Raw genomic sequence first — 14094 nt, forward strand, 5'->3', positions numbered from 1 at the left:
CTCTCCATAAACAGATTTGTTGACAAGTGTAACCAGCAAACATTTAATAAAAAATCAATGTAACTCTGCAGGCAAGCAGGCATTCTTTAGAACTCCTCACCACACCCCGTTCCCTGCTGCAGATTTTATAATGACCTGAAAGGCAGAGTGGCTGACACAAGCTGGATAGTTCTGGCTCAGGAAGATGTCTCATGAAGCTGCAGTCACCTGAGGCCTGACTGGGGCTGGAAGAGCTGCTTCCCTTCCCTGTGGGCTGCTGGCCAGAGCCACAGACCCTCACCTGTGGCCTCGCCTCACCACAGGACAGCTGGTCTCCCCCCAGAGCAGGGGATCCAAGAGAGACAGGCTGGTGGAAGCTACAACATCTTGTATGACTTCTGCTGTATTCTACTGGTCATAGGACCAGCCCTGATCCAGAGAGGGAGGCAATGACACCTGAGTGTGAATACCAGGAGGCGGGGATCCCCGGGCCATCCTGGAGAAGACATACCACAGTCTGTTCATGTAGACAAAGACCTATTTTTTAAGGGCCCAGAGCTAACAAAAGGTTTTTACATCTTAAAGGGCTATAAAAAGGAAAATAAAGCAGCATATGTGACAGAGACCACAGGTGGCCTGCAAAGCTTAAAATATTTACTATATGGTCTTTATAGAAAAAGTCTGATGACCTCCGATGTACACTGTACTTTACAGATGATTTAAGGGATCTTTCAAGGCTAATTCTTCCTCTGTGCCATGTTCTCTTTATGCTCGGACTTTAGAATCTATCTCCCAAGCGAGCAACTCTATTGAAACAGGTGCTCAGCAAACTGTAGCTCTGAATATTATAGTGGCAAGCACTAAGAAATGAACAGCTCATCATAACCTGAACAGAAAGATAATAATCAACAGTTCCTTGTCCATAAGTAGGTGTCTGATAAATACAAACTCAGTGAATGAATGACTAAATGGATACGAAATACTATAAAGACGCATCTTGAAAGTATGGAGCTATCATGACAATAAAAATATCTTTAACCAATGATTTACAATATAAACACAACAAAATGTGAAGGTGCTATAATAACAATAACAGCTGAAATTTATCGAGGGCTAACTCTATGCCAAGTATTGTCAAGCATTCTCGTATTCACGCCTCATATGCTGAGGCAGGTGTAATTAGTTGCCTTCATTTTACAGATGAGCAAATTGAGGCTGACAGAAATTAAGTAATTTCCCCTAGATTACACTGATACATAAGTAGCGGGGCTATTTTCTCTTAGCAAACTACATAAAAAAATAAAGAGCAACTCTGCATCCTGAATGTCATGCCTGAGATCGGCTTGCTGAAAGCGCCGCAGAGACAGCAGCCCTCTGCTGGCCCAGGCTTCTCCTCCATCCCTTCTCGCTCCCTCCCTCCCTTCCTCACACTCAGCTGGCTGGGATCCCAACCCAGGGACTCCAAGAAGGGCCCAGCTCCGGGCTCCCTATGTAAGCAAGGTCACAGAGACTTGAAATGGGTGATTGAACCTAATTACTCACTGCTCTGCTCCCTCTATCCAAAGAGAGCTTGAAAACATTTTCACTGAGGTCTTTGCTGAGATTGCAGACTCAGCACAGGACCTGCCTCCTGCTTTCCTAAATGAGCGAAGTGGCTGGCAGCGGCTCTAGCTCTGGGGCCAACAAGGCTTTGACGCTTGAATTAGGAGAGGGCAGAGAGAAGGCTGCGGCTCTTGCAGCAAAATGCAGGGCTGTCAGGTATACACCCAGGACACACTGCAGCCACTGCAACAGAACAGAACTGAGCTCTAGGCCACGGGTTTCCTAGGCGGACATAAAGAGATCTCGCTCTCCCTGAATGGCCTTGGAGATGGCTCAAAGTGTCCACTCTTCTCAGATTCGTGCACCTGAGGGTACGGGACTTGCTCAAGACTGTACAGCCAGTGGCAGAGACAAAGTTCCCTGATGCTAATTCAAATTTTCCCACATTTTGGATTCTGCTCTTGGAACGCTTGAAGTCCAGTTGGTTGAAAAGACAGTTGATGATGACAAGTTCTGGAGGGAAGAGGACCTGGGCAGAGGGAACCTGGACTAGAGGCTGAGTGTTCCTGTGTCAGGGCCAGAAAGAGAGGGGCCAGGGTAAAGGCAGACAGAGGAAGTCACAGGCCTGGAACAAAGTGGGGCGTGAAGGGGGGCATGTGTGACTATCTGGACAGGAGAGTCAGCTGACCAAGGACAAGGGCAAAGACTGTCAAAGGGCACTGAGGGACCAGCTGAGAGCAGAGACATGAATCTGTGTCAATAACACACCACTGTGACCTCAATGGGATTCTCATAAATACAGCTGTCCAATCCCCGCACAGTAAACATGCAAGCCACAACAAGATGATCACCTCCCTCAGTCCACCCTGATTATGAGATAATCATCATCCACAAAAATATTATTCCCATGCCTAACAAGCAAAGGGAGGAGGGGCCCTCTAGTCTGCCCTTGTAAACAGACACTTGGAGGAAGGGAAAATAGGGAAGAAAGGGGCTTTGACGTCAGAGACCAGTTTAGGTCCCAATTCTGCCACTTACTAGCTGCGTGATCTTGAGCAAGTTACTGGATGCTCAGTGACCTGGTTTTCTCATCTGTAAAATCACAATCATACTACCTACCCCAAAGAACTCTTGTAATGATTGAAAACAACATGCTTAGCTCACAGACAGCTGTGACAAATTGTTTGCAGTAATGGCCAAACGATTCCCTGCTCCTCATACCCACAGCTTGGCAAGATGACTTTGCACTCTCCTGTTAGAAGGGCAGGTAGAGGGAGGGGGCAGGTCTCTCTCTCCCTTCCCCTTGAATCTGGGCTGGCCTGTGGCCTGCTTTAGCCAATGAAATAAAGTGGAGGTAACTGTGCGGCTTCTGACCTGGGGCCTCAGGGCTGCCTCCCTCCCCGACCAGGTGAGCAACCCCACCAGGGGAGGGACCCTGGGCTAGCCTGCTGAAGGCCCAGGGATAAGCCCTCCCAGCAGCTGATTGTAGACACTTGAGGAACCCTAGGCAAGACCAGGAGCCCAGCAGCCCAGCCTGAACTGCCAGCTGCAGAAGTGTAAACTAGGTGCCCAGTTGTTATTTAAGCTCCCTAAATAGCGGGGTGATTTGTCAGCAATGACTGTAAATACTCAATGCACCACAGCTGATAATCAGGACTTCTCTCTCGTCCAGCAATTCTCCTGGTCTTGAGCGATGTTTCCATCTCTACCAGGTCATTCCCATCAGCATTCAACCTTGCCATTATTTCACCCTTTATGAAAAAACTTTCCCTTGACCGCAATACCCTTAACAACTACCACCTTGTGTCTTCACTCCCGCTTTCAGCAAAACTCCAAGAACGCCCATGCTCCCTGTGGCCAATTCTCCTCTGCTCATTCTTTGACACTTTCACACCCAACACTCCACTGACACTTTTTTTTTTTTTCCTGAGGTGCAGTTTTGCTCTTGTTGCCCAGGCTGGAGTGCAATGGCGTGATCTTGGCTCACTGCAACCTCTGCCTCCCAGGTTCAAGTGATTCTCCTGCCTCAGCCTCCTGAATAGCTGGGATTACAGGCATGTGCCACCATGCCTGGCTAATTTTGTATTTTACTAAAGACAGGGTTTCTCCACGTTGGTCAAGCTGGTCTCAAACTCCCGACCTTAGGTGATCCGCCCGCCTCGGCCTCCCAAAGTGCTGGGATTACAGGCATGAGGCACTGCGCCTGGCCCCACTGACACCTCTTGTCAAGGTCTCCAGTGACCACTATGTTACTGAATGCCAAGGCCAAGTCTTGGTCCTCACGGGACTTGACCCAGTCAGCATCATGTGTCACCGAAGCCCCCTCTCTGCCTCCTCCTCAGGAACACTTTCTGCAGTTGGCTTCTGAACACCAGTCTCCTGCTTTCCCCCTACCTTCCTGGAAGGTCTTTCGAGGTTTCTGCTGGTGCTCCCTCATCTCCTCCACCTCCTAATGCTGGAGTGCTCTGGGGCTCAGGCTTTGGCCCCTGCTCTTCTCTGACTTACTTGCTGGTATCTCACCCAGTCTCATAGCTTTAAACACCATCTTTATGTCAACAACTCTCAAAAAGACCTACACTTCTTTTCTGAACTCCAGATTTTTATACTCCAGATTTTAATGGCCTAATGGCCACCTCCTTGTAGATCTCATCCCCCACAATCTGTGCCACTGAAGCTCTCCTGCTTCGAAAGTCAACCTTCCGATGCTCAGGACAAAACCACTGGGGGTCGTCCTAGACTACTCTTTCTCTCTTGCACCCCATACTCAATCCCTCAGTAAATCCCACTGGCTCTCCCTTCCAAGTCCTTACAGTCATCTCAAGGCCTGGCTTCATCTGCCATGGGTCTCCAGCCTCCGCCCTAGTCACACATTCCCAGGTCAGGGCCTCTGCGCCACCTCTTCCTTTTCCGGAGCGCGCCTGCCCAGACATCTGCAACACACAGGCTTCTGCTCCTTATTTCTGATCACTCTCCCTTTCCATCACACGTAAAACTAACAACCCTCTTCCCCCGGCCATCCTGTCCCCTTCTCTGGCTCCTCTATATGATACCTGTCATCCAAAAGCCTACATATTATACTTGTTCATATGTAAACTAAAAGCTCCAGAGGGCAGAGATGTCTTATTTTCCTCATTAGGTATCCCCCGTGCCTGGAACAGTGGAGACATAGGACCTGTTCAATAAACATTTGTTGGATGAATGAACATCCAATCAATAAATGAACAAATATAGAAACAATAGAATTTTTTTAGTACAGTGTCCCATTTAATAGTAAAGGAAAAATGCTGAAAGCCTCTATAGTCAATCATGAGGTTCTACAAACCTTCCACTGTCTGTTTTCTCCTTATTACAGTGGTGAGAAGAAGGAGGTCTCCATTTGCATAGATGGAGACCTGAATGTGTGTGTGCCGGAGAAGCCAGAAGGCTCGCTGAGCAACCCCAGTCAAACAGGAGGCTGCTTGTTGATAAAGCCTGCAAGTGAAGAATGGTTTTCATATTTTTAAATGATTTCACTTTAAATGGTTTTATGGGTATCTACATAATAGTCTTAATTTTGCTTCTTGGGCCTGCAAAGCATAAAATATTCATGACTTGGCACTTTTAGAAGTTTACCAACCCCTGGAGGCAAACTCCTCGGTAGTCCACAAGGCCCCCTGAAACAGTTACCCAGGTATTTCAGCAAAAAGTGACATCTGAAATCAAGTGCCTTAGAAGCAATCAGTGAAAAGTGATTGGAAAAGTGATTAAAGTGGCCACTGGCCATGGCTATTATCTAAAATAATGGTGACACCCTCTATGCAGCTGGGAAAGAAATAGCCAAACACGGAAATGTATTTTACGCACGTTCCCAGGGTAAAGCATATCCGAAAACCAATGGCTACGGATAGATATTGTTCTAAATTTGGAGGTATCTGATGACAGAATGAAGTTTCCTTCCCTTTTCTTACCCACACCCAAAACTACACCCATACTTCTCATGAGAAAAATTCTGTCACACTTAGGGTTTCCCTTTCCAACATCTGATCTTTCACTTAAGAAAAAACCAATTTCCAGGACACTTTAGTTACATGTCAACTGCTCCCAAATGGAAGCTCCTAATATACGCAGACCTTTCAGTGCCATGCCTGGCAAATAGGAAGCCACTGGCATTATTGTAATACTGTATCCCAATATGTTATTATTGTATCATTGTTACATATATTATTGCATCATATGTTATATATGATACAATACATAATGGATTACATATACAATGTATTGAATATTCTGTAACATGTAAATATAAAATCATAACATATACAGTATGTTGCATGGTTTTATATTATTACATGCGTTATTATATCACTGTTATATTGCTATCCTAACTTAGGAGACACAAAGCCACACTCTAGCTGCAGGGCTTCAGACAAGTTACTTCACTTCTAGAAGCCTCAATTTCTTCATTGGCAAAATTAGGGAATAATTTGAGATTTTTACTCTTCTCTTCTAGCTCAAGACGTCTGTGATTCCAAAGTCCTGTTAAATAATCTTTTGTTTACCTTTCTCTCCTACCCTGAACCAGTTTATGACTACATCCCAATATGGCCTCTAACCTCACTGATGAACCAATGGCCTTGTCCGTTCTATTCACTCCAACGCCCTGACGCTCTGCACTAGTTGATTCAAACTACCCTCCCAACAAACTGTTTAATGTATCTATTTTCCTAACAACTGAATTGATGCTCTTGTCATCCATATGCAGTTAGGGAAATGGTTAGCTCTCTACAGAAGCAGCGAAGAGGGATTGCTGGGTCATTAGTCACGCTGCCTAACAGTAAGCATTACATTAACAACGTTAACAACACTTCTGGGCTCACTCTGTCTCTTTCATGTGAAGAAACTCAAGTATTTAATAATCATTGCTCTCCGGGAGGCAGAAGACAAAAAGTTGTGATGGTAATTGGGTACGCTTAAATAAAGCCTCATGTCTCTTTTCTATGAAACTCAGCACTTGAATGAGATTTGAGTCAAGCCCAAAGCAAACGACTGTGGGAAATTAAATTTTATAACAAAATGGATTCTTCACACCGATAATGGCTTTTGAACTTCCCATACCCTTTCTCTGAGTCCCGTGCCATCAGATAATTCATCAAAATGGTGTTTGTAAGTGTAGTTTAAGTTTTACAAGAGGAACGATTTCAAAATAATATTCAGTGCTGATGTGCTTGAGAGTAACTGGTAAATTTATACATCACTCATGAAAATGCATCACTTTTGGAAAACAACAAGGCAAGATCCTTAAAGCTATTTCTATGTTCCTGGCTTGGGAACTTTACACTGGGAACTTATCCTAAGGACATCATCCAACAGAATCACAAAACTATATTAATGAAGCTACTTACTGCTGCCTGACCTGTAAAAAGTGGAAATAATTTTCATATTCAACAGCAGGTGAATGATTTCATAAGTTATGGAACAGTAACATGATGGAATGTCATAGTCATAGCAGTTATTAAGACCACATAGAAGCATAAAATTAAAAGAAAAAAAGCAAAATTATTTGCATATGACGACAATTCTATGAAAAATATGCATCATGTGCAGCCGCTCTGAAAAAAAATAATGGCACAGACTAACACTTTTGCCGCCTCACTATGTTTTAGGTCATTCACTCATTCATTCATTTTAAGACAGGGTCTCAGTTCACCCAGGCTGAAGTGCGGGGAGGATCACCTGAGCCCAGGAGGCAGAGGCTGCAGTGAGTCATCACCATGCCACTGCATGCGTGCCACCACGCCCAGTTAATTTTATTTTTTAAAATTTTTTGTAGACACGGTCTCACTGTGTTGTCCAGGCTGGTCTTGAACTCCTGAACTCAAGTGATCCTCCTACCTCAGCCTTCCAAAGTGCAGGGATTATAGGTGTGAGCCATCATGCCTGGTCATTTATGTCTCTTAGGCTTAGCCACTCAACATGCATTTTCTTGTTTGCATTTTGTCCGTTTGTTCCAATGTTTTTCTTTAATAATGTAACATCATTTCAACCAAAATTAAATGTAACTTCTCTGTATGTGGCCTAAAAGTAATAACAATAATAAACTGACTGGATACTGACTGCACGCCAGGCACTGTCCTAAGCACTTTGCACAGACAGACTCCTTCATCCTCACAACATCCTATGAAGTGGGCCCTATTTGCAGATGAGGAAATTGAGGAAATTGAGGCCCAGAAATTAAGTAACTTGCTGAAGGTCAGCCAACTAGAAAGTGGGAGAACAAAGACTCCACCCTGGCACCTGGGCTCCAGAGTTCTAAAGAAATTTTCAAAGAAATTCAACACCATAAAAAGCACTCCTGTGATCCCTCAGCTCAGCCAAACCGATGCTGTCTAAGCAGGTACTGAATGCTCCAGGAGCTAGCACATATGAAAGGCAGTGAACACTGCTGATGGTCATTGATGCACAGCCTGCAAGGGGTCCTTCAAGACCATCAGGCATGTGATACCTTAAGCTGAGAGACGGAAACAGGTGGCGAATTACCCAAACTCACACAGCCATTGTGACTGGGATGAAGCCAGGCAGATAATCCATGTCCATGGATCTGGTAAATCCAGGGTTCTCTTTACTATGCAATGCATAACAAGAATCACTAATATTCATTAAATGCTCACTGTATGCTAAGGGCTATAACCCCTTTATGTGAATTATCCCATTTAGTGTTCACGGTAGTCCTTCAAAGTACGCATTATTATTATCTCATTTAGAGATCAAGAAACAGGCCTGGAAATGTGCAGTAATTTGTCTTGCCTTACTTATTAGCTAGAAGGCACTGAGCCGGTGGTTATTGCAGCACCCAGCCCTTGTGCATTTCGGATGAATATTAATTAGCTGGCACACGGGCATCCAGCTGCCCCAGATGCTACTTTGCTATCTAGTGTGCAGAGGCAAGTCTAAACACCTTTGCTGGCTGGAATCCAAACATTTCTTAATTTGCCCCTATGGCAGAGCAACCACTGGCATTCAAAACTGAGGCAAATCCCTAACTCACCCCCTGCCGCCCCCAGCCCCACCTGGGCCTGCCAATCTGCTTCCAGCACAGCAAATCCCACAATCTGCCAAGGTCTGTGGGCTGAAGCTTTTTATACTCAGCTCTTCTACTAAGGGTGTTAATTTCATTCGCTCACACCCACACTGTGTACAAACATGCAAATCATTAACATTTCCATTTACCAGGCTGGTATGGCCTGGAGCTGCTGGGATTTTTGAAGGAGATAACAATTCAATTTGCAATTACTGCTGCAATTTTTAATTCCCAAGGAAACTTCTGTCAGTGCTGTACTCCCGAGAGCCAAAATGAACACTGTAAGCAACTCTTCAAATCATTTCGAAAGAGAGGGAAAAAAAGAAAGGAAAGGAAGGAATGAAAGGAAAGGAAAGAAGGAAAGGAGCCAGTCAGGCAGGGTGCCTGCCTGCCTGCCTACCTCTGGGAGGGCAGGATTATAAGCCTATTTCAGAGAAGTTCAATTTAGCTCTAAATTTCAAAGTTTCCTCCAGCTGTATGAATCAACAACTAAATGTTGATTCTTTAGGAGGGGCTTTTGTGAAGTAATATTTGCAATTGAACAATCATCAACACATTTACTGTTTGTAAACTCAGAATTGCTGTGGGATAGAGGAAGGTGTACCTATTTTCATTCTCCAATGTTACTACTTTGGGCAGTTAAAGGCTAAGAATGAACATTTCCAGGTCCCAAATAACCACCTGCCACCTTCCAAGTCCCAAATACACCTGCTGGCACTGGTAACTACTATTTATTGCACGTCCACTGTGCACTGTGCACCAGGAACCACCATGCCCTGCATAAGCCTACCCTTCTTTATACCAGTGGGGAAACTGCAGCCAGGGAGCACTCACAGAGGGCACATGTGCCAGGCACCGTGCAAGTGCTGGGGACAAAACAATGAACCCTGCGACTGCCTGCCCTCAGGTGGTTTACAATCAAGTGGTAAACAGATCAATAATAATAATAAAAAAAACCATGGATGTAAATTAAATAACACAATAAGATGCAGTCGCTTGGAACAGGCCACTGTAGACGAGGAAAGCGAGGGCATTTGGCCTTAGAAAATGCATCTGTTCAAGGTCAGAGAGCAGGCTGGGCCACAGCTCTGGCTGGAACTCTCAGGATCACACTTGAGCCACTGCCTCGTCCCACTTCCCATCTTATTTTTTTCTGTTTGGGGCCTGCTGGAACTCACTGCGGTAATACAAATGAGTCCGATTTCTCGACCACGAGAAGCATCCATTAATGTAAAAAACATTTTCTTGTTTGGGGTTGGTCCTGAGAGCTATCAAAAAATAAAAACCAGAACCATAAGTCAGACAGTATAATGGTCCCCTCATCGGGTATGTGTCCCACACTGTCTCAAATCACTAGAGAAGCTTCTCTAGCAGGCATCAAATGCTCTGTAGGGTGACAGCAGGTGGAGGCTGTAAGACTCATGTTTTTCACACTAGTGTTCTGCCTCTGCGGCTTTTCAACTCCCCAGGTGTAGGACATGGAAACACACGTAAATGATCTAAATGGCAGATAACAGTTTCCTTTAAATTTGCCTTTGGAATGCACTCTGGGCCTGCCCTTCCTAATCATGATCATCTTTGGCTCTGGTTAAAGTCTTATTCTCCGGAGCTCCTAACACAGGGGAATCCGGGCAGAAATCAGGGGCCGCCTGGTCTGTCCCAACTGCCTGTAGCAAATCCACATAACGATATGCCCAGGATTCCCATTCACTTGTTCCTAAACTAGACACAGACCATGCTACTTTGCCCTGGAACTTGGGGCCATCATCTACCCACCAAGATTTCACAACCACGTTGAATGTGGGCTGCAGATCAGGGTCATGGTGGTGCCCTGACATTCTTCTTTTTTTTGAAACAGGGGTTTTGCTCTGTCACCCAGGCTGGAGTGCAATGGTGCAATCTTGACTCACTGCAACCTCTGCCTCCTAGGTTCAAGCAATCCTCCCACCTCAGCCTCCTGAGTAGCTGGGACTACTTGCGCGCGCCACCATGCCTGGTTAATTTTTTGTATTTTTGGTAGAGATGGGGTTTCGCCATGCTGCCCAGGCTGGTCTTGGTTTCGAACTCCTGAACTCAAGTGATCCGCCTGCCTCAGCTTCCCAAAGTGCTGGGATTACAGGTGTGAGCCACTGCACCCAGTGTGCCTGGGAATCTTTAGTTCCAGTTCGTAAAAACTGTTCTATAATCCCATTTCCAAAACGTAAGCAACCTTTCAAGAAAAAGACAAACTGTGAAGGACCACTCCCTATCCCTGTTATTTCGGCTCTTCAGCAGGACACGATGCGCTATGAAAAACGGCTTTTCCTTCTGAGATGGACTTTGGACCGCAGTCCCCGGGTCTATCAGCCCAAACAAACAAAACCCTATGCGCCAAAGATGTGCTCCTGGTCAGTGGGGCCTGTGAAGGCTTAAAAACCAGAACTGCTCTGTTCTCTTCTTTAATCTCCAATTCACTGTGGATCTTGAAATCCCTACTACCAACAGTGGTCCTACCACTCTTCTCATTTAAATTACTGAACACAACTAAACAAAACCACAAAATAAAACATCAAACCTGTCTGTCTGTATACCCAGCTGCTTCCAATGAAAATCTTCAGACATTTTAACTCATGGTTTTCTAAGGAGAACCAGAGACAATCCAAATGTAAGTAAATATATTAAATTTGTATTCTAAAAGTGGTGCTTTTAAGTAGTTGGATCAATGCTGATTTTCTCCTGGCTGGCTGGAGACACCAGCCCACACGGTGCTGAATTCAGAAGAGTACCGCATCTTGGTCTGCTTCAGTAAATACCGGTGTCTGCTAAGGCCCATTCTGAAGACACTGTACTATGACACAGTCAGAACAGGTTCTTTATTTTAATGTGTAAAAATACATGAAAGAAAGTGTAACAAACCTCATATATCGATGACCTGGACTCTAACACTTGTTAAACTTATCCCATTTTGCTTATCTTAGGTCCCCATTTATTTATACAGTATATTTTGCTGAATCTGTTTATTTTTTTATTTTGATTTTTTCTTTTTTGAGACAGAGTCTCTCTCTGTTGCCCAGGCTGGAGTGCAGTGGCATGACCTCAGCTCACTACAACCTCCGCCTCCTGGGCTCAAGCAGTTCTTGTGCCTCAGCCTCCCGAGTAGCTGGGATTACAGACGTGCACCAGCACGCCTGGCTAATTTTTGTATTTTTAGTAGAGATGGGGTTTTATCATGTTGTCCAGGCTGGTCTTGAACTCCTGGCCTCATGTGATCTGCCTGCCTCGGCCTTCCAAAGTGCTGGGATTACAGTATTTTTTTAATTGGAGAAAAGGCATACAAATTTATTAACGTGTATACAGGGAAAATCAAAGAGTGATTATGATTTTAGAGAGTAAATTATAGATAGCATAACTCTTCACCCTTAAATACTTCAGCATGACTATTCAAAAAAGCACACACTCCTACATGACTCAGCACCGTTTCACACATAATCACATGAGCAACAGTTCCTCATTATAATCCACCATGGAGTTCATATTCAAATTTCCCGAACTGTCCCCCAATGTCTTTAATAGCTGTTTTGTTCAAACTAGGATCCAATCAAGGATTGCTAAGGAGTACCCTTTCCAAAGTAACATGTTAGACAAAAGAATGACTCACAGAAAGTCAGAAGGGCTGGAACCTGACAGTAAATTAGCATCCCACCTACTTTCTTTTTAAGAGAAAATGATCTATCATTTGACAAACAGCAACTGCTCTTAATATTTCCATGCATTTTCTTCCAGTTATTTGTTTTCTTTTCATAAACACACCCATATATGCAGTTGTGAAAAAACTGTCTTGCTACTGATCAAATGCTACCGCAACTTCGGGCAAGAGGAGGCAAAGACCTGGTGAAGTCTCGCATATGTCATCTCTGGCATGCCTGCCAGCCGGCCGGTCTCCTGGGTCAATAACTGTGATAAAAGGCCGCTGAGTGCGTCAACAGACTGTCCCGCACTGAGACACTATTAAAGGTCCCTGAGCTCCAAATGTACAACTGCACTGCTCTGTGGCCCTGCCAACTTCCTCCTCCTCAGGCTGACATGACCCCAAGCCCTAGAGAGACAGAGTAGGTGTTAAGAGAGGCTGTTGTCCCACTTCCTGGGTGTCCAGGATGGATAAATGAAAGATTTTACAGAAAGTACCTTGAAAGTACTTTGGAACTTTTGGAAGTGCTATATATTTAAAAGCTGTTAATAATATTCTCTAAATCAAAAAATATCACAAAAGCCTCAAACTCCTAGATATCAAAGCTTTGACCTGGGATATTTCTTTTTCTTTCTTTCCTTTTTTTTTTTTTTTGAGACAGTTTCATTCTGTCACCCAGGCTGGAGTGCAGTGGCGCAATCTCGGCTACTGTAACCTCCACATTCTGGGTTTAAGCGATTCTCCTGTCTCAGCCTTATGCCTGTAGCTGGAAATACAGGTGCCCACCACCACGCCTGGCTAATTTTTGTATTATTAGTAGAGACGGGGTTTCGCCAGGTTGGCCAGGCTGGACTCGAACTCTTGACCTCAAGTGATCCGCCTACCTTGGCCTCCCAAAGTGCTGGGATTACAGGCGTGAGCCCCTGTGCCTGGGTGACTTGGAACATTTCTAAAAAAGTAAAAATGTTCGGCCAGGCGCGGTGGCTCACACCTGTAATCCCAGCACTTTGGGAAGCTGAGACAGGTGGGTCATGAGGTCAGGAGTTCAAGACCAGCCTGGCCAAGATGGTGAAACTCCATCTGTACTAAAAATACAAAAATCAGCTGGGCGTGGTGGCGGGTGCCTGTAATCCTAGCAACTCAGGAGGCTGAGGCAGAGAATTGCTTGAACCTGGGAGGCGGAGGTTGCAGCGAGCCGAGATCATGCCACTGCACTCCAGCCTGGGCGACAGAGCGAGACTCCATTTCAAAAAAAATAAAAATTTTCAACAGACACATACTGCACCAAATGAAACATCTCGAGCTGAACTAAACTCTCAGCCAAACCAAGCCATCATATTGAGAGAGGAATCAACTTATTCCTCAGGAGAATTGTGAATTTTCTTGAAATCATGTTGGACTACCTGTGCTTTCTGCTCTGGAAGGTGATTCCCCAGGCACTTCAGCTCTGCTGCTGGGCCAGTCTCTCGGAGAAAACTGCCTCCTTGCTTCTTCCTGGAAAGGAAGCCCAGGGCTTTCTTACCTTGTTTCCAGGGGTACAGATGACTTCGTTTCAAGGGCCTCTGTTTTTCAATAGCATTGCCCATTTTAAAGCCAGAGGACACAGCGCCCTTCCCAGCCCCAGCGTCTTTCCGGAGCAGCAACTGAGGACCGAGTCACTGGCTGAAAGGGGATCATCTCTTGGACATCCCAAACCACCCAGCGGCAGAGCCCAGGCAGCCTCACAAGGGAAGCCTGAGGAATCTCATTCTCAACAGTCTTTGCCTTCTGCCTTTCAAAATCCCTTTGGCCCCAGGGAGGAAATCAGAAGAAAGGGCTTGTTATCGCCCTACCGGTGCCTCTCAGGCAT

At 45.1% G+C, this 14094-nt stretch overlaps 1 protein-coding gene across 5 annotated transcripts in view; it reads right to left on the reverse strand.

Annotated features, from left to right (window-relative positions):
* Positions 1–14094, reverse strand: part of RAPGEF1 (Rap guanine nucleotide exchange factor 1) — a 162577-nt gene that overhangs the window by 118403 nt on the left and 30080 nt on the right. The window contains exon 1 of one of the 5 annotated variants that reach the window (XM_031014614.3): positions 13768–14036. The exons of the other annotated variants lie outside the window; for them this stretch is intronic. Coding sequence (XP_030870474.1) covers positions 13768–13831 — 64 coding nt within the window. The 5' untranslated portion in view covers positions 13832–14036. Of the gene's footprint in view, positions 1–13767; positions 14037–14094 lie in introns of those variants that run through there. 5 annotated transcript variants of the gene reach the window in all.

This window comes from Gorilla gorilla, chromosome 13, assembly GCF_029281585.2.
Source record: "Gorilla gorilla gorilla isolate KB3781 chromosome 13, NHGRI_mGorGor1-v2.1_pri, whole genome shotgun sequence".
NCBI lineage: Eukaryota > Metazoa > Chordata > Mammalia > Primates > Hominidae > Gorilla > Gorilla gorilla.